This window comes from Eurosta solidaginis, chromosome 2 (assembly GCF_040869045.1).
Source record: "Eurosta solidaginis isolate ZX-2024a chromosome 2, ASM4086904v1, whole genome shotgun sequence".
Lineage (NCBI taxonomy): Eukaryota > Metazoa > Arthropoda > Insecta > Diptera > Tephritidae > Eurosta > Eurosta solidaginis.
In genome coordinates this window covers 291,566,544-291,588,964 of record NC_090320.1, presented here as the reverse complement: position 1 = coordinate 291,588,964, position 22,421 = coordinate 291,566,544, and the positions used below count along the sequence as shown (strand labels likewise).

The following is a 22,421-nucleotide window of genomic DNA, read 5'->3' as shown; positions in this document are numbered from 1 at the left end:
CTATCTTCCGAACGTGCAAATTTTCTGTCAATCATTATTTGCTGAAACTGTGCAAATGTATGTTCTGCGCATGCGCGGGCTTTGTTAGTGTTAGTGAATTGTAGTAGCGTGTGTAAAAAAAGTATTAAGAGGGTACCAACGGGTCACTATCCTCTTTAACCAAATTCTGCATACTAATTGTTACAAAATCTCAGCTTAGTCGATTAAACAATGAAAAGGCCAACAAATACAATACAAGGCTTGATGTATTTATTATTTAAACATGGGCTGCAGCCATACAAAGTACATTATTTACATAAATAGTAAAAAAAAAGCGAAGAATTCATATTTTTAAAATGAAAAAAATTCAAATATACATGTATAAAAAATATACTTATACATACATCCCGACAAGCATTTCTTTAAACGTTTTGAGTTTTTTAATGATGTAAATAATTGAAGTGTTGAAGGTGTTGAAATAATATCAATTTTGTAAATTTTTTTCTAACATACTCTTTTTCGTCCGTGCTTTTTTTCGTTTCAAAAAACAAACGAATATCCAAATAAAAACTTAATACTTCCTTACACAGCTGTGTCCGGTGATTATTAAAGATGTCGTTGCTAAATAAATTTTCGATGGTTATGTGATCGTGCATAATACTATTGGAGAATGCATCACTTGTATTTTGAAAAATTTTATTTATTAAACTTAATTTTGCATTTCCAATTGGGCATGCCTTCAGAACTTGTCTTAAAGCTTTCTCTGACACTATACAAATATTACATACGTCCACAGATGGTGCGACAAACGAACCTTTATTTTTGTGCGCTGAAAGTAAAGGCATTTCTTCACCTATTAATTGCCTTTCTTTATTTCCTTATTTTCTTTTGTACCTTCATTTTCCTTTTTTGAACGAAATAGCCTAATGTACTATATTGATAGAAGCAAGACGTCTTGTTGAAATATATATATATTTAAGCGCCTTTTTACAAAAATTTAACAACAGCCTTGAGATTTTGTCTCCTTCTCTCGTTGTATATCTGTACTATAATGTTTGATAGGCTGCACAGTTCAGTAGTAGTGACATAGAAGTATTAAATATATGACAAACCAATGTTGTCGGTTAATTCGTTGTAGTTCTATAAATAGAACAAAAACAACACCAAGTTTCTTTGAAAACCGCCTTATCAACGCATAACTTTACCATATGCAAATATTATCGAAAATAAAGATGTTGCAGGCGCAAACTTCGGTGGAAAGCAGCGGAGCGTAACAAAATTCTAGTAGGTCACTTTCACCACACCAAACCCTTTAACACAATTTTTAACATAATTTAAGCACAGAAATATACTGATTTGAGTTTTAGAGAGTAAAAATGTGAATTCTGAACACATTAGCTGAATAAAAAGTGTACAAATAATTGTTAAATAACAAACACAGACAGTGGTAGTTTAACAAATTCTGCTGTGGTAGGTGGTGAATGTGACCTAGTAGAATTTTGTGAAGCTTGCTTCACACGATTTTTCGTCCCTGCAACATCTTTATTTTCGATAACTTTGCCATATGATGACTATGAATAAAGAAAATATGCAAAGAAGGCAATTGGGATAAGGTTTACAACAACTAAGACACGACGTGGCTGAATGCGTTTGTAACACTTCAACCATCGTAGGAGTGCTGGTTCAAATCCCACTCCCGGAAGAAAAGGCTTTGAAAAGATTTATAAGGTATAATCGAAACAGCTGTCGCCTTGTCCGTCCTGATATCACGTTGTTTAAATTTTCCCAAATTATAAAATAAATTATTTGCACTAACGTTTAACTTCCCGAAATCGTAATACGAAAATTTTAAACGGTTCCGATATTCAGAACGGGTTAAAACATATTGTAACGAATTTAGGGATATTCCGCTTATTTGCAACCTTCTGTTTACGTTCGTATCGCTAAACTGTTGAATAAAACACTCCAATATTCTGTATTACAAAATGGTCTTTATTAGACTACTTTGAAAGTACTTGGCAACTGATAGCGTGCTTAAAACAAATTGATTCCATGATTGCTCAGCTTGCGCTCTTTTATACTCTCTGCTGCTTCATTCGCATATTTCTACTACAGTCTAGAAGTTTCGCCTGCTAGAACTACTGTACATATCTCCTACTTGTAATTAGCTATATACATGTATATTTGTAGTTTGTATCCATCTGTGTGTATATGTGAGTAATACTTCCACCGATGACTGCATCTGTATGTGAGTTATCTCTTCGTTGCCTTGTATGTATGTGGGTAAATGATGATTAATTTGATGTACACAAGACTGGCAGTTTACTTTATTGTTGCTGTGGCTTTATTTACTTAGTATCAGATTAGTGATGTGAATATTCGTCACAATATTTTCTTATGTTTAAAAACATAAAAACGTTATAAATTCTAGAACATTAATAAATAAAAAGAAAATCCGAATATATATCTTAAAAACAACATTCTTCGCCTTGTAATACCTGACGATGAAAAAGCAATAAGTTTTTAACAAATCACGAATGAACTAGCAACTTATTGCATGCGAAAAAAACCAAAGCCTTGCATTGAATAGCAGTGAAAATAAAACAATTTTTCGTAAGCCATTCTATTGTATACGTTGTGTGAAATATAATTGATTTTTATTTAGTAGCTGTTATTATTATATTATTATTCATGATTAAGGTTGATAAGGTTTGAAGTCTATGCAAACAAGTACTATTTTTATTTTATTTTTCACACAACGTATACATATGTATTTACATAAGAGTGTACCAAAAAACTACCAATTTTTTTTTTGAAGAACATTAAAAAATCGTGAGAATGTTCCTAAACGGAGTTATGACCTTATAATACAAACATTCGACTTTATATTCATGGCGGACAGGGAAGAAGTGCCATCCCAACAAACTTTGAAGTTAGATCAAGATTAAGGGAAGTTTATACACTCAGAGAAAAACACCGTTCTAAAATCCAGCACCACTGGACTCAATTCAAGCTTTTCATGTTCTTACTTTTTTGTTCTTGAAAAACGAATGACCTGTTCTTAAAACAACAACCTTGTTCTTGAACTGATACCATTTTCTTGAAAAGAGAACGGCTGGTCTTAAAATATGAACAAATGTTCTATTAATGAGAACGATGTTCTTAAACTAAGTTCAAGAAAAAGAAAACGGTACAATTCGTGTGCAATACAATGTTAAATACAATATTTGGCACAAGCTATCAAGCAGTCGTAGTGGCCCAGCGGCTATGATGTTGCGGTTGCGATCGTGTGGCGAGAGTTCGATCACCGTCAAACTCTGAAGTTTTTAAGACAATGTTTTATCTTCCATTTTTTTAACTCTTATTATACCTTTCATGAACATGAAATGGTATATTAACTTTGGTCCGATGTTTATAACGTTGAGAAATATAGAAGATAGACTCACCATTAAGTATACCGAATTGATCAGGGCGATGAACTGAGTTGATATAGCCATGTCCGTCTGTCCGTCCGTCCGTCTGTCTGTTTGAAGGCAAACTAGTCTCTCAAATTTTGAGATATCTGAATGAAATTTGGCACAAGGATTTATTTTTGTATTATATTAGACATTTGTCGGATCCGGTAGGATCGGACCACTATAACATATATCTCCCATACAGCCGATCGTTCAGATAAGACGACTTTGGTCATTCCTGCCGCAGTTTAGAAAGTATAAACGTGAAACTCGGTGATATTTATTCTAATATATCATAGAAGATTTCCTGTAAAAATCATTTCGATCGGAGCTATATATAATATATCCCATACAACCGATAGTTCAGATAAGGGGGTTTTTGCCATTTTTTATTTAATATTTATCTTAAAAATCGTTTAGGTATGTACATCTGTTCACTATATATTTCTTATCTTATACATCCGATTATTTGGGGATTACGAACGGGATAAGATTATTGTTCAGCCCCATTCATGAAAGGTATGAAGTCTTCGGCACAGCCGTCCTTACTTGTTTTTATATTATATTATGAAATCTTTTAAATATATATTCAGATTGCATCATCAAATAAGAAGAATTTCTCAATAAGGGAAATATATGAAAAAATGTATATTATGCATTTTTTCTTAATCTTTTGGTTTTTAATAATAGTTTTTTTGTTATTAATATTTTTTATTAATGACAAAAAAATTATTATTATCTACTAAAAAAAAAAAAATCGGTACTAATTGAAAAAATTACGTCCCCACTCCCACCAATGATCAAGCACGAACCGTTCTTGAATTGAGACCGAAAAATGTTAAATCGACCACAAATCGTTCTCGCAGCGTGAGAACGAAAAATCTTAAATCAAGCCCAAGTAGTGCTTGAAATGAGCACAGAAGGTTCACACATCAATACCAAACTGGTCATAAAATACGAACGGTGTGCTTGGAAAAACTATTCTTAAAACAAGCCCATCGGTCACGAGTTTAAAAAAAACGCACTTAACAAACTTTTGTCAACGAATGTTCTTAATTTTAAACTTGTTTCGTTCGTTTTAGAATTTTTTTTTTCTCTGAGTGTATAGCTACCCCTGTTCTAGAATCTCTAATGTTAGAGGAAGAATTGAGACGGACTCTAGCAACAGCGTTCATCAACAAAATAATAATCAAACCTCTAATGAACTTCTCTAATAAGTTCCTAACGTAAATTGAATTTGCATTAGTTCTCTAATCATTCTCGACTCGATTACTAGTGTAGTTCTCTAACAGTTTTCTCTAGTCAAAATTACACAAGTTATCTAACGTGCCTACATAGAAATTCTCCAACTTTAGAGGCAGTGTATCGCCTATTGAAAATATTTGTAATTGTATTGCATAGAAGTCTACGAATGACGTTTATAACAAGAGAACATTTTCTGATCAAATGCTTACTACGTTAGAAACATCCATATGTGTGTGTTTCAGACGGTCTGGGTGGAATATTCATTGTTATCATGGAACTACTTACGCTGTAAGCATGTCTATCAGTTCTTTGTCTGGTTTTTGAGATACTAAATTTTGTACACAAACGTGAAGTTTTTTAACAAGTATTGATTATAAACAGTTTGGCGGTTAGTAAAAAAAAGAAGTTTATCGGACAGAGCTATGCACCACCACCTTTTTGCAGTCTAAATTATGTTATGATAAGAAAATGACGGACCTTCGAATTTAATCCTGCTTCGATGAGGGTCAGCACGAAAACCTCTGTACGATTAAAACAAAAGACAAGTAAGGAAGGCTAAGTTCGGGTGTAACCCAACATTACATACTCAGCTGAGAGCTTTGGAGACAAAATAAGGGAAAATCACGATTTAGGAAAATGAACCTAGGGCAACCCTGTAATGTGTTTGTATGACATGAGTTTCAAATGGAAGGTATTAAAGAGTATTTTAAAAGGGACTGGGCCACAGTTCTGTAGGTGGACGCCTTTTCGAGATATCGCCATAAAGGTGGAAGGGGTGACTCTAGAATGTGTTTGTACGATATGGGTATCAAATTAAAGGTATTGATGAGGGTTTTCATAGGGAGTTATATGTATATGTGAAGGCGTTTTCGAGATATCGACCAAAATGTGGTCCACTGTGACCCAGAACATCATCTGTCGGGTACCGCTAATTTATTTATATATGTAATACCACGAACAGTACTTCTGCAATGATTCCAAGGGCTTTGGATTTCGCCCTGCAGAAATTTTTCATTTTGTTCTACTTAATATGGTAGATGTCACATCCAATTTACAAAGTTTTTTCTAAAGTTATATTTTGCGTCAAAAAACCAATCCAATCACCATGTTTCATCGCTTTTTTCGTATTTGGTATGTAATTATGGCATTTTTTTCATTTTTCAAAATTTTCGATATCGAAAAAGTGGGCGTGGTCATAGTCGGATTTCGCTCATTTTAAATAGCGATCTGAGATGAGTGCCCAGGAACGTACTTACCAACTTTCATCAAGATACCTCAAAATTTACTCAAGTTATCGTGTTTAAGGACAGACGGACATGGCAAAATGAATTTCTTTTTTCGCCCAGATCATTGTGATATATAGAAGTCTATATCTATCTCGAATAGTTTATTCCGTTACGGATTACCGTTATGCGAACAAAATTAATATACTCTGTGAGCTCTGCTCACCTGGGTATAAAAAAAAAAACCATTCGAAATTTTGGGTGAGCCTTTTTAAAGAGAAAATTTTACTTTGTTTATATAAAACTCTCCCATTTTAGGATAGTCATTTTCCATTTATTTCTGCTTTTCAGGCTATCTATCGGTTTATAAAAATAAAATGCACTAAAAAGATGTTATTTTCAGCAAGATAACTTAATAACGACGTTGAGTTGAATATCTAGTGCAAGATAATTCAATTTGTGTTATTTAATTTGCCGTTACTAACTTATTAACTCATATCCGTATTTCTTCTTGGATGTACCCATGCCTTGATTTCTGACTCGGCATAGCTGTAACCGTTCACCATTGCTTTCTCACATTGTTTGACATGTCGATTTGTTGGGGGCCACGGAGAACATACTATCATTATTCATCATGTTTTGTTCAAAGGTGCAGCCTGACGGAGTAGACCGACTTGTAGCAGATGGGATTGTCTTGCGCAACTTCCACAGTACTTTTGCGCAGAACACTTTCCTGCGTTGGTGGCTTTCCGCAGCGCTTTAAAAAATTAACCTGGGTGCGTCTCACACCAGCTCCACGATCCAAATTATCACCGCACAGAGCAAATTTTTTGGGATTTATTTTCGGGCCATTTCGCAAGTAACAAATTCCTCTTGGTATAATTTTCGGATAAGCTGTTGTTGTTGTTGTTGTAGCAGTGCTTCGCCCCATTTTGTATGTCGGGGTTGATTCTGGATAGGTAAGAGTTTAACCTGTTACAGTATCCAGATCGAAGTTGAGCTAGAGTGACTCCCGTTTCCCTGGGGAGTATGCGTTCCTCTTCCGCAAGTTTTGAGTACTGGATTCACCGGCCAATTCCCGACATAAAGGTCCGACGCCTGTTTCGGATAAGTTCGTAGGTAGTCATTAAACCTGAAGCAGGGGCTGAAACTGTTATTCCTTTTATAATATGTGACCCGGTCTATGAAAAGGTGGTTTATGACTCAAAAAAGAAATTGCGAGAAACAGCTGTTAAAGATAAACAATGCATTTCTTCAGGACGTTTGTGCTCTTCCTTTTTTTTTTTTTTTGAGTCATAAGCCACCTTTTTATAGACCGGGTCACATATAATTCCTTGCAAAACTATTAATTTTGGACTTTAAATATATTTGAATCAAGATAAAAATTATTTTCGGTTTTTATTTTTTGAGTCCGATAGAACTAGTTAAACTCGAACTTTCAGAAATAAAAGTCCGGAAATAAAATTTTAATCCGGACTTTTATTTTTTAAGGCAAAAATAAAAGTCCCGCTTGATAACAAAGAAACGGCTTATCCGAAATAAAAAAAAAAAATTAATTCGGATTAGCCGTTTCTCTGTTATCAAGCGGGACTTTTATTTTGGCCTCAAAAAATAAAAGTCCGGATTTAACTTTTATTTCCGGACTTTTATTTTTAAAAGTCCGTGTTTAACTAGTTCTATCGGGCTCAAAAAATAAAAGTACAGATTTTACTTTTATATGTATGTGGACTTTTATGGAAAAAGTTCGAAAAATAAAAAGGATGCATGATTCGACATGATATTGCTATAAGGATACCTGGGGAACTTAAACATTTTCACCTAGGACAATTTTTTGACCAGGACTTTTTCGACTCCGAAAAAGAAACTATTATTTTCCGTCCCTGACCTGAAGTGCTAAACTATCGCTTTGCGTGACTTTCTCCCGTTTTTCCGCAGGGTGAGTTTATCGTGCTTTTACCATTTGAGGAGGTTGAACTGGCCGGTGCACAGAGACCTTTATTTTGATCTGTGGTGTGCTGACCTTTCAGCCTATTACTGATGTCGAGACTTTTAAGTAATATATTTAAATTTCTTCAGGCTTTTCACTCCATATCACGAAGGAATAAAGAGTCACGTGTTTTTTGCTATGCCAGTGCGACGCGCTCGCAGAAGATGTAAACCGTCGTTTTATCCTTCAGCTCAAAAAAGGGACAGATTTGTGTATCGGATAGATTTATCTTACATAGGTGATATCGAAGACTATAGTACCCCGAACAGTACCCAGTGAGGGTTCGTAAGTCCTCTCTATTTAGATTAATGAGTTTGGCTGATACTATCGTTGCTGAGAGTATAAACAATTTGGTCTTTCTTTGCCCTGTGTATACAATCGAGTGTTGTCTGTACTGTTACTTATAATTTCCCTAAGGTGTGCCTTTGTGAGTCCACAGAAGGGCTCTGGACAATAGAATGCTACAATAGCACTCTGCAAGGTATAATCGAAACAGCTGTGGTCTTATCCGTCCTGATTCCAGTTGTTTCAATTTTTTCCAAAACATTCAATATATTAAAAAGTAAACATTGACGAATGATTATTGGAGGAAAAATAAAAACTAAACATTGACAAAAAATTATTATTAAACAAAAATTTTTCAATTTTCATTCAAAAATTATTATGAACGTTTATGCGATAAAACTTATAACTATTTTGTCACTGAAAAAAATATTAATTTTCAGTAAACAAAGTTAAACGGAAAAAAAAAACCTTTACACAATTCAAACTGTTCTAATCATGGACAGACCGTCTGTACTTATAACCTTTTCAACTACCTTAATGAATTTGGTATCTATCACCCGTATACAGTTGTGAACGTGATATTGCAGCAAAAATTGTTATCGAATTTTATTCATTCATTTTTAGTTTATTTTCGTTCATTTTAAAAAAGGCTTTAATAAATACTGAATCGAATACTATGCAAACCAATTCTAGAAGTGTTTAAAGTCTTCATGCAAATTCCGAAATGGTTACTGCGAAATAATGAAATACATACCTAAAATGTGTACTTAGCTAGACTTAAATCACTGAACTACTTAGAAAATGACAAGTAAAAAATCTCGATAAAGACACTGCACGAAGGTTTTGGGGAGTGTTACGTTTCGGTAATGTACAAGCCTGACCATCTCGGGAACGATTTAATATGAAGATAATCTTCTGCTTTTAATTAATTTTGTCTATTTTAACTATTAAACCACTTTCGAAAACGTTTTCAAAATATTCTTTGAGAATGAAAAACGTCAAACTTGTATCGTGAGAATAAAATTTATTGGACTACTTACTCAAAAAATTTCTTTCGAAATTGTTTTGAAAACGTTTTCGCAATTGGGCCATCTTATTTTTTATGAAAATAAATAAAGGAAATAGTTGAAAAAATTTGTTAATAATTTTTTGTTCACAGCTGTATCTATGCATATACATACGACTCTAAATACAAAAAATTTAAAATTTAACAGGAAAAACAAAAAAACATTGCATACATGTAGATATGGCTTTTTGTCATAACACTGTTGTTATTGATTCTAGCACTTTGCCCCAGGGTTCGGGGGCTTGGAATATTGGTATGCTTGTCGTAAGAGGCGACTAAAATACCAAATTGATTCAAGGGGTTGCCAGCGCAATATATAGCTTCTCCAACCCAATTGTCAACCTTACCTACCCCTTGCGAAAACTGTTTCATCAACAGCCGAGGTTCTGACGACCTCGAACTCCTAATGGATTTAGTGGGCGGGAGGGCGGGATGGCCTAGAAGGTTTCATGTGGTCATACCAAATCGTTCCCAAGAAGGTCGGGATAGTAACTTTATGGTGCTTGTTACCGCAACGTACCAGATCTGCATACGGCAAAGGACCATCAAAATAGATAACATTCCCCAAGGCCTTCGGGTAGTTTCCTTAACGCAGCAACACAGCATTCTAGCATTCACAATTTTTACAGCGGGTGTATTTTAATATATCATACCAAAATCTCTGAAAAAATTCGTGTTCAAAAAACCTGTTCGTTAGGTGCTTTGAACGTTAAACTAACGGCAAGTAACGCCTTTCTATTTAAAAAATATAGTTACAAGTCTTGAATTTTACTATGTCAAACATATTTTATTTAGTTTTATTACTTTCTCTTGTCATTATCGGGCTTTAGTTTTAGGTATTGAATACATATAAATTATTTTTCAATTATTATTTCCAATATTATCAATACATTTTCGTATACGCAAAATATCCTCAGGATATACACGGCAGCAGCCGCCTATTATTTTTGCGCCAAGCTCAATCCATTCAGGCACATAGGAGTCTAACGGTATGCAATCATCCCGACCTGTCCACTCTCTCTGCTTTTCATCATAAATCTCACCACGATTACTATAAACAATGAGTGGTATAGACTCGTTGCCGACAAGTGCTTGTAATGATTTGAAAAGTGGTTTAACAAACTGAAAAGAAGGTAAAAGTTTGCATGATTTCAAAAATTGTTATTTTTTTTTTAATTTTTATGATAATCTGCTTGAAAATGTCTTTGATTATAAATATACAATTAAAAAAATATATAAAGATAAATTAGTAGCTTGAAGACATGCTTGAATTTGACTTATAGACAAACTTTCAAATGGTTTATGCAATAAAATTAAGTTCGAAGAAATATACTGCGCTGTGGCAGAAAGGCCGCGACTATCGTTGAAGATAAACAAATGTTTCCACTTAACATATACCAGGCGTCAGAATACCACGCCTACCGTTTTTAATTTTCCCAGCTCTGTTGTAAAGAAGGTTTCAGAGATTAAATATCTTGGAGTGATTTTTGAGACAAACTTTTCTTTCAGTCATATTAATCTGACCCTCTTAAAAGCATACTCGGGTTAGGGGGCTTACGAGTATACCCGCGGAATTGATTCAAAGGGTTGCCAGCGCAATTTATATCTTCTCATCCAACCATATTGTCAACCTCACCCACCTGTGGCGAATACCGTTTCTTTGGCAGCCGAGGCTCTGGCGACCGCAATTTCCTCAAGGATCTAGGAGGTGGGAGGGCGTTATGTCCTAGAAGGTTTCAAGTGGTCATACAAAATCGTTCCCGAGATGGTCGAGCAAGTACCTTAATGGTGCTTGTTACCGAAACTTAGCGGATCTGCATCCGGCAAAGGACCATCAACATCGATAACACTCCCCAAAACCTTCGGAGAGTGTCCTTATCTCTACAACAACGACAACAGAAATATTATTAAAATGATCCCAAATATAGTCACGAAATTCGTACGTAAATAATTCCGAAATAAACCTAAAATAGTTTCAAAATGTTACCGAAAACAATCCCGTTAAGATTTGGAAACAGGCCGAAACACATTCCTAATTCTGAAAGTATCACGAGATAGCCCCGAAACGATCAGGATGCAGTATCGAACTGTTGAAGAAAGCTTTTCGATACTATACCGAAATGATAGACAGTCCTGAAAGTATCCCGAAACGGTCAAGAAATAGTTACGACATTAATACAAGGCGCGATAACCTCCGAAGAGATTTAAGGCCGAGCGTACCTTCCGGCATCTGCATGGCAGATGAGTTTTCTCTAAGAAGCTTTACACGGCAGAAGTGCACTCGGAGTGTTTGCCAAATCACTCCCGATTGCCCACTGTTCACTTTTCCAAAATTCGTTAGGCGTCAATATATGCGATCCAGACTCAGGTTTATAGTAATGCGTAATATTTTTGGTCAATACTATCGAAGCTGTAACGGTTACAAAATCAAAAAAGTGCCATTAGCCCAGGGGCGAACCCAGCACGATTTGGGAGGGGCAGGCGATTTAAGTCAACTTTTTAAGTAAGATAAAGTTACCTTAAAATTTTTCATACAAACACACACACATATCTACACTCATCTACAAAAGTCATCATCACTGAGATTATATAACACCAACAATCCAAATATACACTTAAGACTTTTTAGAAAATTCGGGAAAATTCCGCGAATTTTCATGCAAATTTTTAGCTTTCAGTAAGAGTTTTTAGAATTTATCTCTCAGATGGGGTTTTGCATGAACGTTTGCGGGCAATCAAAGAGAGATTTTTTGAAATACATAAGTACATACAAACATAAATTTTTAGTACATTTTGATCCTTTGAAAACTATTTCAAATATTTTTAGAACTATTTTGGGGCTAAATATTTTACCCTGTCATACATCAAAATTAAAAATGCACTTGACTATTTTAAGAAGTATCTATAGAAATATGATTCAGAAATTATATCCTTTCGAATTTATAAGAAATCCATAACTTAAAAATAAAGGTGCGTATTCAAAGTCGAAATATAGTTACTTATACTTAAAATTTGGTCACAGCTTTTTTGACATATTGTCTATAGCAAATTATTTTAAAAAGCCTACCTACATAACATTGATTGTGAATATGACCATAGTTTTTTGGGTTTTTTAATGTAGAGAAGGATTTTTATTAGTCCTTTTAAATTGATTTACAGCTTAAAGCTGTTAAAAATTTCAATTAAAAGGTGCATTGCTAAGAGCTTGACTTTAACGGATCAGTTCAATGTATAATTTTGGTGCGGTTTTGCTACACAAAGTTTGTGGCGCGCTTCTATGTGGAAACGTAGCATAAAAGTAAAATCCCTATTGACCGCTTTTTGAAAATTCTCAACGACAACACTGTTCACAGCAGATTCGAAGCACGGTACATTTGACATAGCGGCTACGGTTACCATTTCGAGCCATTTATACAAAACTGGTGCTTTTTGTTTAGGTTTGGTTTGATGGCCACTTTTCCTCCAGTCTGGTTCTGGATATCACATTACAATGCATATTCAGGCGGCTTTTTGGCCGAAGTGTCAGCCGATATCAAAACTATGAAATAAAAGATTTATTTTTATTTGTGTATATATATTTTTTCATAGTAGGGCAATAGGATCACTTAACACACGTTCTCAGATTTTTTAGCACCAAGAAATAATTATAACAGCATTATTATTGTTGTTTACGGCCTTTGAATTATAACTTTTTAAATAAAAACGAGCTCTAGGCCAAATAATTGTATATTCTTAATAAAACACAATACGTGAATTTTTGATATACAATTATATTATTTAATTTGTCGATATTTCAACTTCAGTCTGAAGTCATCATCAGGACTAGGTTACGAAAAGGACAAACATACATATTAAAATCATAAAAATACACATTTGCACAAGTACACAACTTACATTGTTGAATGCAATATGTCGACCATTGTAAATTTTACCAAGTAGCGCAACTAACAGCTGATCGGTGAAAATTCGCACATTTACACGCACAGTTCTCGACTCAGTTTCAAAAAAAAGCTTTAGATTATTTAACTCAAATTTTAAAGTGAGATAATCCTTACGAATTTATGTATATTGAATATTTAAGGCGTTTTTGTTGTTAATAAAACAATAGTTTTATTTATATTAAAGCTTTTATCATTTTTTTTTTAACTTTGAAAAAAACTCCGAACACCATTCCTTCATTATATGACATTCGACTGCCTAGTCCACTGCCTTCCACTCTATTCGCAACATAACCTCTATTTAAGCTGCCAAACTATATAGTAAACAATGATGTCGACTAGTGTAACAAAAATATAAGTTTACGAACAGTGCAAAGCAAATAACAATAAAATGTAAATAACATAAAGCCATCATAAACAAAAATTGAACATAAGCAGAAAGTTATCTAATGAGTAGTGAGCGCCGCTCAAGTGATATCAGCTGCAGCCTGCAGGTGAACTCTTTGGTAAACAGTGGGAGATGCTCTTATCTATTATTGTTGTTGTTGTTGATCAGCTGCCTAAAGGCAGAGGCAATACCAATTGTATCAGATTTGAAGTTCATGCGTTTGTCGCTGGGTGTGTTTATGATGTGCAGCATCTCTAATATGTAGCGTTTGTTGTAATTCCTCTCTTGCTGTAGAATTTCTACATTTTCTAAATTGGGAGTGTCCAGTTTCTCTGCAATGCTGTGTTAGCGCCGTTTTGCCATCATTAGGGTTGTTGCGATTTTTAATATTCGTTTTATGCCCGGAAATCCTCGTTTTTAGTTTCGATTTAGTAGTCCCACATATACTTTGTCGCATACGTGGGACCCGTCACCATTACATAGAATTTTATATATCAAGTCCGATTTCTCATATTTATCTATTCTACTCTTGGTATTACTGAAAATTTGTCGCAACGTATTATTGTAGGTTAAGACTAAATTACATTTCTCTTTGTCATAAATATTTGAATATTTTATTCTGTTAGACAGGCCTGACACATATGTAGTCGATTTATATATTTTATTATTTTCGGCATTTTTCCTCGCAGTGGGTTTCTTATAATAATCTCTTATAAAGTTTTTTATTTTGCGTGTGGGAAATTCATTATTTTCTAGAACATTTATTATTATTTTAATGTTTTCTTTATGATAAACTTCATCGCTGATCGAGAGAACTCTGTTCTGGCCGTATTGACTATTGTAGATTTATCATGTTTAGAATTAAAGTTAATTAATCTACCTGACGCAGTAGGTTTTTTATACCAATCAAAACATAATTGGTTATTCTTTTTTATAACAAGAGTATCGAGAAACGGTAGTTTTCAATCCTTCTCCACCTCAATTGTAAATTTAATACTCCTGTTGTATCCATTTAGAATTTTTAGCCATTCTTCCACCGTATCAGTTTTTATAATTGCGAAAAGGTCATCGACGTATTTGGTAAGCAAACGTGGCTTAACAGGGGAGTCATCTTCAAATTTCTCCAGTAATTCTTCCATTACAATGTCTGCTATGACGGGGAACCCATGGGCATACCGCAACGTTGCTCATAAATTTTATTGTTTAATTTAAAATATCTATTATCTCTAATACAGAAACGAACTACTTCTAGAAAAAGTTCTTTTGTGAGTGTGGTGTGGTTCCTTATCTGGTTCCACTTGGATGCTATAATTTCTAAGGCATGATCTACGGGAATGCGTGGAAAAAGTGAGATGACATCAAATGACACGAGACTCTCATCATCATATATGTATGTATCTTTTGTTTTGTTTTTAAATTCAATTGAGTCTTTTACATTATATTTGGACGATTTGGTTATGTTTGTGAGAATATTAACCACATACCTGCATAAATTGTACGAAGGGGAGTTGACAGACGAACAAATAGGTCTCAATGGGATATCTGCTTTATGAATTTTGGGCAGGCCATATAATCTAGGCACATTGGATGTTTTGCTTATTAGTTTGTATTTCTCTTTTAAATCTATAACTTTGTTTTTAAACAATTTTTCTACAATCTCGTTATTTTTGTCTTGTAATTTATTAGTGGGATCTCGTTTCAATACCCGGTATGCCGAAATGTCATTCACCAAAAGTTGTAACTTCTTTTCATAGTCCGACTTATCCATTAAGACGGTAACATTACCCTTATCTGCATTCAGAACCAATAAGTCTTTGTTGTTTTTTAGAAAAGTTTTGGCCGAGTGTAGGGTATCTAATAGAAATGTGTCACGCGCGCTATTTTTGGTTTTCTTAAGATGATCAGAGTTCACTCGATCAGCGATGAAGTTTATCATAAAGAAAACATTAAAATAATAATAAATGTTCTAGAAAATAATGAATTTCCCACACGCAAAATAAAAAACTTTATAAGAGATTATTATAAGAAACCCACTGCGAGGAAAAATGCCGCAAATAATAAAATATATAAATCGACTACATATGTGTCAGGCCTGTCTAACAGAATAAAATATTCAAATATTTATGACAAAGAGAAATGTAATTTAGCCTTTACCTACAATAATACGTTGCGACAAATTTTCAGTAATACCAAGAGTAGAATATATAAATATGAGAAATCGGACTTGATATGAGAAGGTATGCTACTGTTACATGTTGGGAGTACTATAGTGCTGAAAATCTTTTAACTTTGCTACGAACATGCGATTTCAGCTTTATGTCAATTTCCGGAGTAGAAACTAAAACTAAAGCCCTAAACGAAGTTGTAACTGTGGCTATGCAAGCACTGACTTATATAAAGAGGACCCAAATACAGATAAGAAATAAGTGGTACGACCGAGAATTAACAAACCTGCATAAAAGAAAAAGAGAATCTTATAAAACTGCTCGAAATACTGGATTTTGGGACGAATATAACGTCATTAAGAAAATATATAAAAGAACCATAATTTTTAAAAAAAAGAAATACATGGAAGATAGAGTAAATCATAACAATGGCGATATGAAACGTATGTGGAAGTGTCTAAAAGACCTCGTCGAGCTTAATGATGTTAAAAAACATATCACTAAAATTTTAATTAACGGTGAATGCCTGGAAAATGAATATGATATAGCTAATGCCCTAAATAACTTTTTTATACAAAGTATTGTTGAAATTAATGATAGCATCGAAGAAATTGTAAATGGGGATGAAATAAGCGCAAATCATAGTAATCCATTTGAAACATTTAAATTTACTGACATTGTAGTGGACGATATTATTATTATCACAAAATCACTTAAAAACAAATATGGCGGCGACAAGCTTTTATCGGAGGGTGTCGTTAAAGATGCCATGACATATACTGCTAATTTCTACAAAGACATAATTAACGAATCCTTAAACAGCGGTATTGTACCTAGTTACTGGAAAATTTCAACAATAATACCTGTTGAAAAAGTAAAAAATACAATGAAACCTGAGGAACTACGTCCAATTAACACGTTACCTACAGATGAAAAAATTATGGAGACAGTGGTGAAGGATAAACTTGTGGCATACTTAGAGAAGCACAATGTGATTATCCCAGAACAATCGGGATTCAGGAAGAGCCATTCTTGTGAAACAGCGTTGAATATGGTAATTGCAGATTGGAAAGAAGACATGGCGGACAAAAAATTTACGGTGTCTGTCTTCTTGGATTTAAAACGGGCTTTTGAAAATGTCGATAGATCTGAGCTATTGGACGTTATGTTTAAAATTGGTATAAGAGGAAAGGCTTTGGAATGGTTCCGGAGTTATTTGGGTGACAGAAAACAGAGAACGATAATTGGAAAGGAGGTTTCATCAGTGGTGGATGTTAACATTGGTTTACCACAAGGCTCGGTCTTGGCGCCAATATTGTTTACATTGTATATCAATGATATCAAAAGATGCTTAAAATATTGTAAAATACGTCTATTTGCGGATGATGCATTGCTTATCATAAGTGAAAAATATGCAGAATGTGCCATGCTGAAAGTACAAGAAGACCTGGACTCGCTATACAAATGGTTATGCCTTAGAAAACTGAAATTAAATGTCGAAAAAACTAAGTTCATGATATTTTGTAAAAACACCAATATCATAAGTAACAATAGTTTAAATAATATTACGCTGAAGGTAAAAAACATGGAAATCCAAAGAGTAGACAAAATTAAGTATTTAGGAGTTTTGATTGATGATAATCTAAATTTTGGAGAGCATGTAACTTATCTGGAAAGGAAAATTGCACAGAAAATAGGCTTCATGTATAGAACATGTAAACATATCAGTCAAAGTCATAAAATATTGGTATATCGTTCAATTATTGAACCACACTTTATTTATTGTCCTACTATTCTGCTATTAAGTAATGATATATATATTAAGAAACTTCAAATACAGCAAAACAAGGCAATGCGATTTATTTTAAAATGTCCTCCAAGAACGCCAAAAATTGTAATGCTCAATAGATTAAACTGGCTTAGTATTAAACAGTCAGTTAGTTATTTCACATTGAAATTTATACACCAACTTAGGTTAGGAATGTTACCGAATTACCTGAGTAGTAAAATACATTATAATCATGAAATCCACAATTATGGAACAAGAAATTGCAATAATATAAGACTGCCTAGAATAAGAACTGAGTTCGCCAAAAGGTCTCTTGAATATTTAGGGTATAAAATGTATAATGAGTTACCTTCTGATTTGAAAGACTGTGAAAATATTAGTAAGTTCAAAGAAAAATTGTTTTTATATTGTACGTCACTAAATGTGACATGAGTAGTTATGTTTAATTTCTTATTTTAACCTAAACTAGGTCTTAAAGACCGTAATAATAAATAAATAATAAATAAAATATATAAAATTCTATGTAATGGTGACGGGTCCCACGTATGCGACAAAGTATATGTGGGGACTACTAAATCGAAACTAAAAACGAGGATTTCCGGGCATAAAACGAATATTAAAAATCGCAACAACCCTAATGATGGCAAAACGGCGCTAACACAGCATTGCAGAGAAACTGGACACTCTCCCAATTTAGAAAATGTAGAAATTCTACAGCAAGAGAGGAATTACAACAAACGCTACATATTAGAGATGCTGCACATCATAAACACACCCAGCGACAAACGCATGAACTTCAAATCTGATACAATTGGTATTGCCTCTGCCTTTAGGCAGCTGATCAACAACAACAACAATAATAGATAAGAGCATCTCCCACTGTTTACCAAAGAGTTCACCTGCAGGCTGCAGCTAATATCAATTGAGCGGCGCTCACTACGCATTACATAACTTTCTGCTTATGTTCAATTTTTATTTATGATAACGGCTTTGTGTTATTTACATTTTATTGTTATTTGCTTTGCACTGTTCGTAAACTTATATTTTTGTTACACTAGTCGACATATTGCATTCAAGAATGTAAGTTGTGTACTTGTGCAAATGTGTATTTTTATGATTTTAATATGTATGTTTGTTCTTTTCGTAACCTAGTCCTGATGATGACTTCAGACTGAAGTCGAAATATCGACAAATTAAATAATATAATTGTATATCAAAAATTCACGTATTGTGTTTTATTAAGAATATACAATTATTTGGCCTAGAGCTCGTTTTTATTTAAAAAATTATAACAGCATTTTAAGACGGAGCCAGACATTGCTAAATTGACAAATAAACGACTGAATAAGCAGGCCTGAGCCGTGATAAAAAATAAAAACAAATATATACCTGGCGCGATTTATATCAGAAAATATTTAGGCTGAGCTTCTCTTTAAGTTTGCATCTTGCCCCCTTTTGGTTTTTCCTACAAATATACGGGACGGGGCTTTAATTTTTTATGCCGACTCCGAACGGCACCTGGAAAGCAGATGAATTATCACTGAGAAGGTTTTTAATGGCAGAAACTTTTCGGAGTGTTTGCCAAACCACTGTCGAGGGCGACCCTGCTTAGAAATAATTTTTTGTAATTGGATGAACTTTTTTCTTATATTTTGATGTTGCTTTTGCGCGGGCCTTGAACCCAGCACCCTCGGTGTGGTAGGCGGAGTACGCTACCACTACACCACGGCGCCGCCAGAGTCTTGAACCAGCAAAAGCAATAAGTTAAGCTTAAATACCGGTTAAATAATTATAAGATGAAAATAACAAGTGTTCATTTTGTTTTTGGAAAACCCTCATTTTTTATTGATCTTGATGAGAAAGTATATGTTTCATGAAAAATTTACGCTTGTTGTGAACCCTAAACAACCTTTTCGAAAGCATATCTTATTCCGTTTTTTCGGGTCAAGTATTGAAAGCTCTTATACAGGTTTTGCAACTTTATAAATGTGTCAATTAGGCTAATTCACTACTATTTTTATTAGTTATCTTAGCTGAAAAATACTAAAAGTTTATCCACATTTAAGCAACTCTCCACATTGTTCATAACGTACGAGCCCTCGACTTTCAAAGAATTTCTGCTTCATTAACCGAATTTCGGACCGGAGGAAAAAGGTTCCATCAACTACTAAGAGCTGCCCAAAGAACTATAGGTTGATTTAATTTTACATATTTTTTTATCTTTATGTAGAGTTATGTATAGTATAAGTCAGAGCGTGCCACAATTCCCAAAATAATGGAAATTTCCTGGCGTGAATGTATTACCGCTGCCAAATAGTAACACATTAACGGGATGTAGGGAATGAAATTCGCGAAGGCCTATATAAATACTATTTTTGTGACATTTTAAAAATATTGGTCCCTCTTTTGTTTTTTCAAAAGGAATTTTCGTCCAGAAAAAAGATGTGGTGTGGCAACCATGATCATGAAATAGTGACCAAGGCTGCTAAATTTCAGCCAAAAGTACGCAATTCTTTCTTCAAATACCAGAATGGTACATTTTTTCTGCTGATTTTACCCACAGCGATCAAATGGAAATTGGAAATGAATATATAGCTAAACTATTCATTTCATAAAATATTTCAACCGAAGTATTATAAATTGCAGATCTTGGGAGGGGAGGCCGATTAGGACGATTTTATAGATTATACATAATTAAAGGCTAAACATTTTAAAATTTTATATGTAATTAAAACAAACTTTTAGAATTTTCATAAGTTCCAGATGAGAGAGGGGCGGCGATGGCCGCCCCTGGATCCGCCACTGCATTAGCCGTTCTGACGTAAAAAGTAGCTTCTGGCTTGGACTAGAGTAGCAAAACTATCGATGGCACTGTCGATAGTTTAATTTGTTTCGAGATTACCGAACGCCGTCATAAAAATTTTTTAAACCATTTAAATATGATAGTTTTATCGGTAACGGGTGCCCGTTCAAAAGTTCTCCGCGAAAAACAGTTTGAAACCGAGGTCGACTGCAATAACCCGTCCAAAAATGAGGTGAGAGAAATGAAAAGACGCGTTTTGTCCTGTTATTAATAGTTCAAAGGCGAAAAAGTATTCGAATTATTGAAAGCGAAGCAAAAACGCGTCTATTAATTCCTCCCCCGACGGTTTTGGTCGTGTTTTAGCATCCGTCCCCGGTAATAAAGTATCACAATTCGTTAATCAAAATTGTTCAAAACATATGGATTTTAAAGAGATGTAATGAAGTGCTCGTTTGAAAGTAAATAAGCATATTTCTTTGTAATATAACAATAAAAATTTTACGCAGTTTTCGTTAGCAGCTACTACAGTTTTCTTGGACCTAAGGAGTACAACAGTACCATATAGCATCTACAAAAAAAAAACGAACAAGAACAAGCATTGGAGGTTAGCGTGGCTGTGTATGTGCGTGCTGCTACATATCCTACTTGTAGACCTGTACCATGGTCCATTGATTGTTTGAAGACTACCAACATACAAACTTTCACATTAACAATATTAATAATATACAAAAATCGTTGCCAAAGTACATTTTCTTACCACTCCAAATAAACACGAAACAGTTCATACCTTTGGATTCAAACAATTAACACCAAGAGCAATTAAACGATTAACAGCATTTGCCTCCTTAACTTTTTTCCATATTGAATATGCCGCATTTGAAAATAATTCACCGTGCGCCAAAGTTTCATTATCCTGAAAAATAAAGCACCTCCAAACATATTAAAAAGAAAGTATAAAAAAAACAATTCAAACTAACCTTACATTGAAATGACACCCAGAATTTTACATCCACATAATCTTTTAATAACATATCCACAACCGCTTCAGCTTCCATTTGACAAGGTATTGTCTCTACTGCCAAACCATCAACTCCTTCCGCTAAGCAAGCATCAATTCTATGTCGATGCCAATTTTGTATATCCTCACTAGAAACACGTTTTGAATAGCTGCCCTTATATTCTGAACCATCATGTAAATGCGCACCATACGGTCCAATTGAAGCCAATATGAGAGGTAGACCAGGTTCTGGTATACCATTTGCTTGTTCTACCATTTCAATATATTTCTTTTTAGCCTCCTTTGTTAGTTGAACGCTTTTGCGCATCAGTTGTATGCTTTCTTCACGGCTTAATAATAAATGCTCCATGAAACCTTCTATGCTGGATTGATATGTGTTGGAGAGTATAATTTGAGCGCCATCTGTATTAAAAGGAAGTTTAGATACCATAAGTATATTAGAACAAAAAAGTAATGTTTTGAAAGGTTTTTGACCTGATAACATCACTTGGCCGAATATGTGTTTAGTATTATTGTAATACAAACTTAAAGATCCTAGTGATCTTAAGCGATGTAGTCACATCTTTTGAATATAAAAAATGTTAAAGTTTGGATGTAGGAAAGTCCAGACGTATAGGAAGGAAATATACAGAATCGCGGCCACTATTACAGGGCACTGGCCGTTTGGCCCGCACGCGAGTAGAATGGGTATCCCCTGCAATGAGAGGTGTAGGAGCTGTAGACAGGAAGGTGCCGAGGAATCGGTTACTCACTTCCTCTGTGAGTGCCCAGCCTTCTCGAATTTTCGGTCCCGAGCTCTAGGCAACTATGTGTTTCCGGACTTAAGGGCGGTGTCAAACTGCCGCATCAAGGACATCAGTAGGTTTATTGTTTTAACCAAGTGGTTTGAGTAAAACAATACGCAGGGTACATCAGCCAAAATATAATTGGTTCCAGGAGAAAGTGCATCAAAATGGCACCTAGAGCGCTACTTGGCAGCACAGCAACCAACCAACCAAACGTTTGTCAGAACGGATTTAAATGAAATTTGGCATACAAATAACCAACAGCCGCAAAGGATCGAGATAATTGGTGGGATTG

General features: G+C 34.4%; 1 protein-coding gene and 1 long non-coding RNA gene across 14 annotated transcripts in view; one reads left to right on the top strand and one right to left on the bottom strand.

Annotated features, from left to right (window-relative positions):
* The window catches only part of LOC137241197 (uncharacterized), a 119,003-nt gene that overhangs the window by 65,565 nt on the left and 31,017 nt on the right, over positions 1 to 22,421 (top strand). The window contains exon 1 of one of the 4 annotated variants that reach the window (XR_010949926.1): positions 4,770 to 4,967. The exons of 2 other annotated variants lie outside the window; for them this stretch is intronic. This is a non-coding gene — a long non-coding RNA (uncharacterized lncRNA). Of the gene's footprint in view, positions 1 to 4,769; positions 4,968 to 13,554; positions 13,685 to 22,421 lie in introns of those variants that run through there. One more of the 4 variants, XR_010949928.1, reaches the window with a different exon arrangement.
* Positions 10,007 to 22,421, bottom strand: part of LOC137241191 (uncharacterized) — a 153,161-nt gene continuing 140,746 nt past the window's right edge. For 9 of the 10 annotated variants that reach the window (XM_067768516.1, XM_067768518.1, XM_067768523.1 and 6 more), the window contains 3 exons: positions 21,301 to 21,743; positions 21,111 to 21,236; positions 10,007 to 10,362 (listed from right to left, as the gene is read on the bottom strand). In XM_067768516.1, coding sequence (XP_067624617.1) covers positions 10,102 to 10,362; positions 21,111 to 21,236; positions 21,301 to 21,743 — 830 coding nt within the window. In that variant the 3' untranslated portion in view covers positions 10,007 to 10,101. Of the gene's footprint in view, positions 10,363 to 21,110; positions 21,237 to 21,300; positions 21,744 to 22,421 lie in introns of those variants that run through there. The other variant, XM_067768517.1, reaches the window with a different exon arrangement.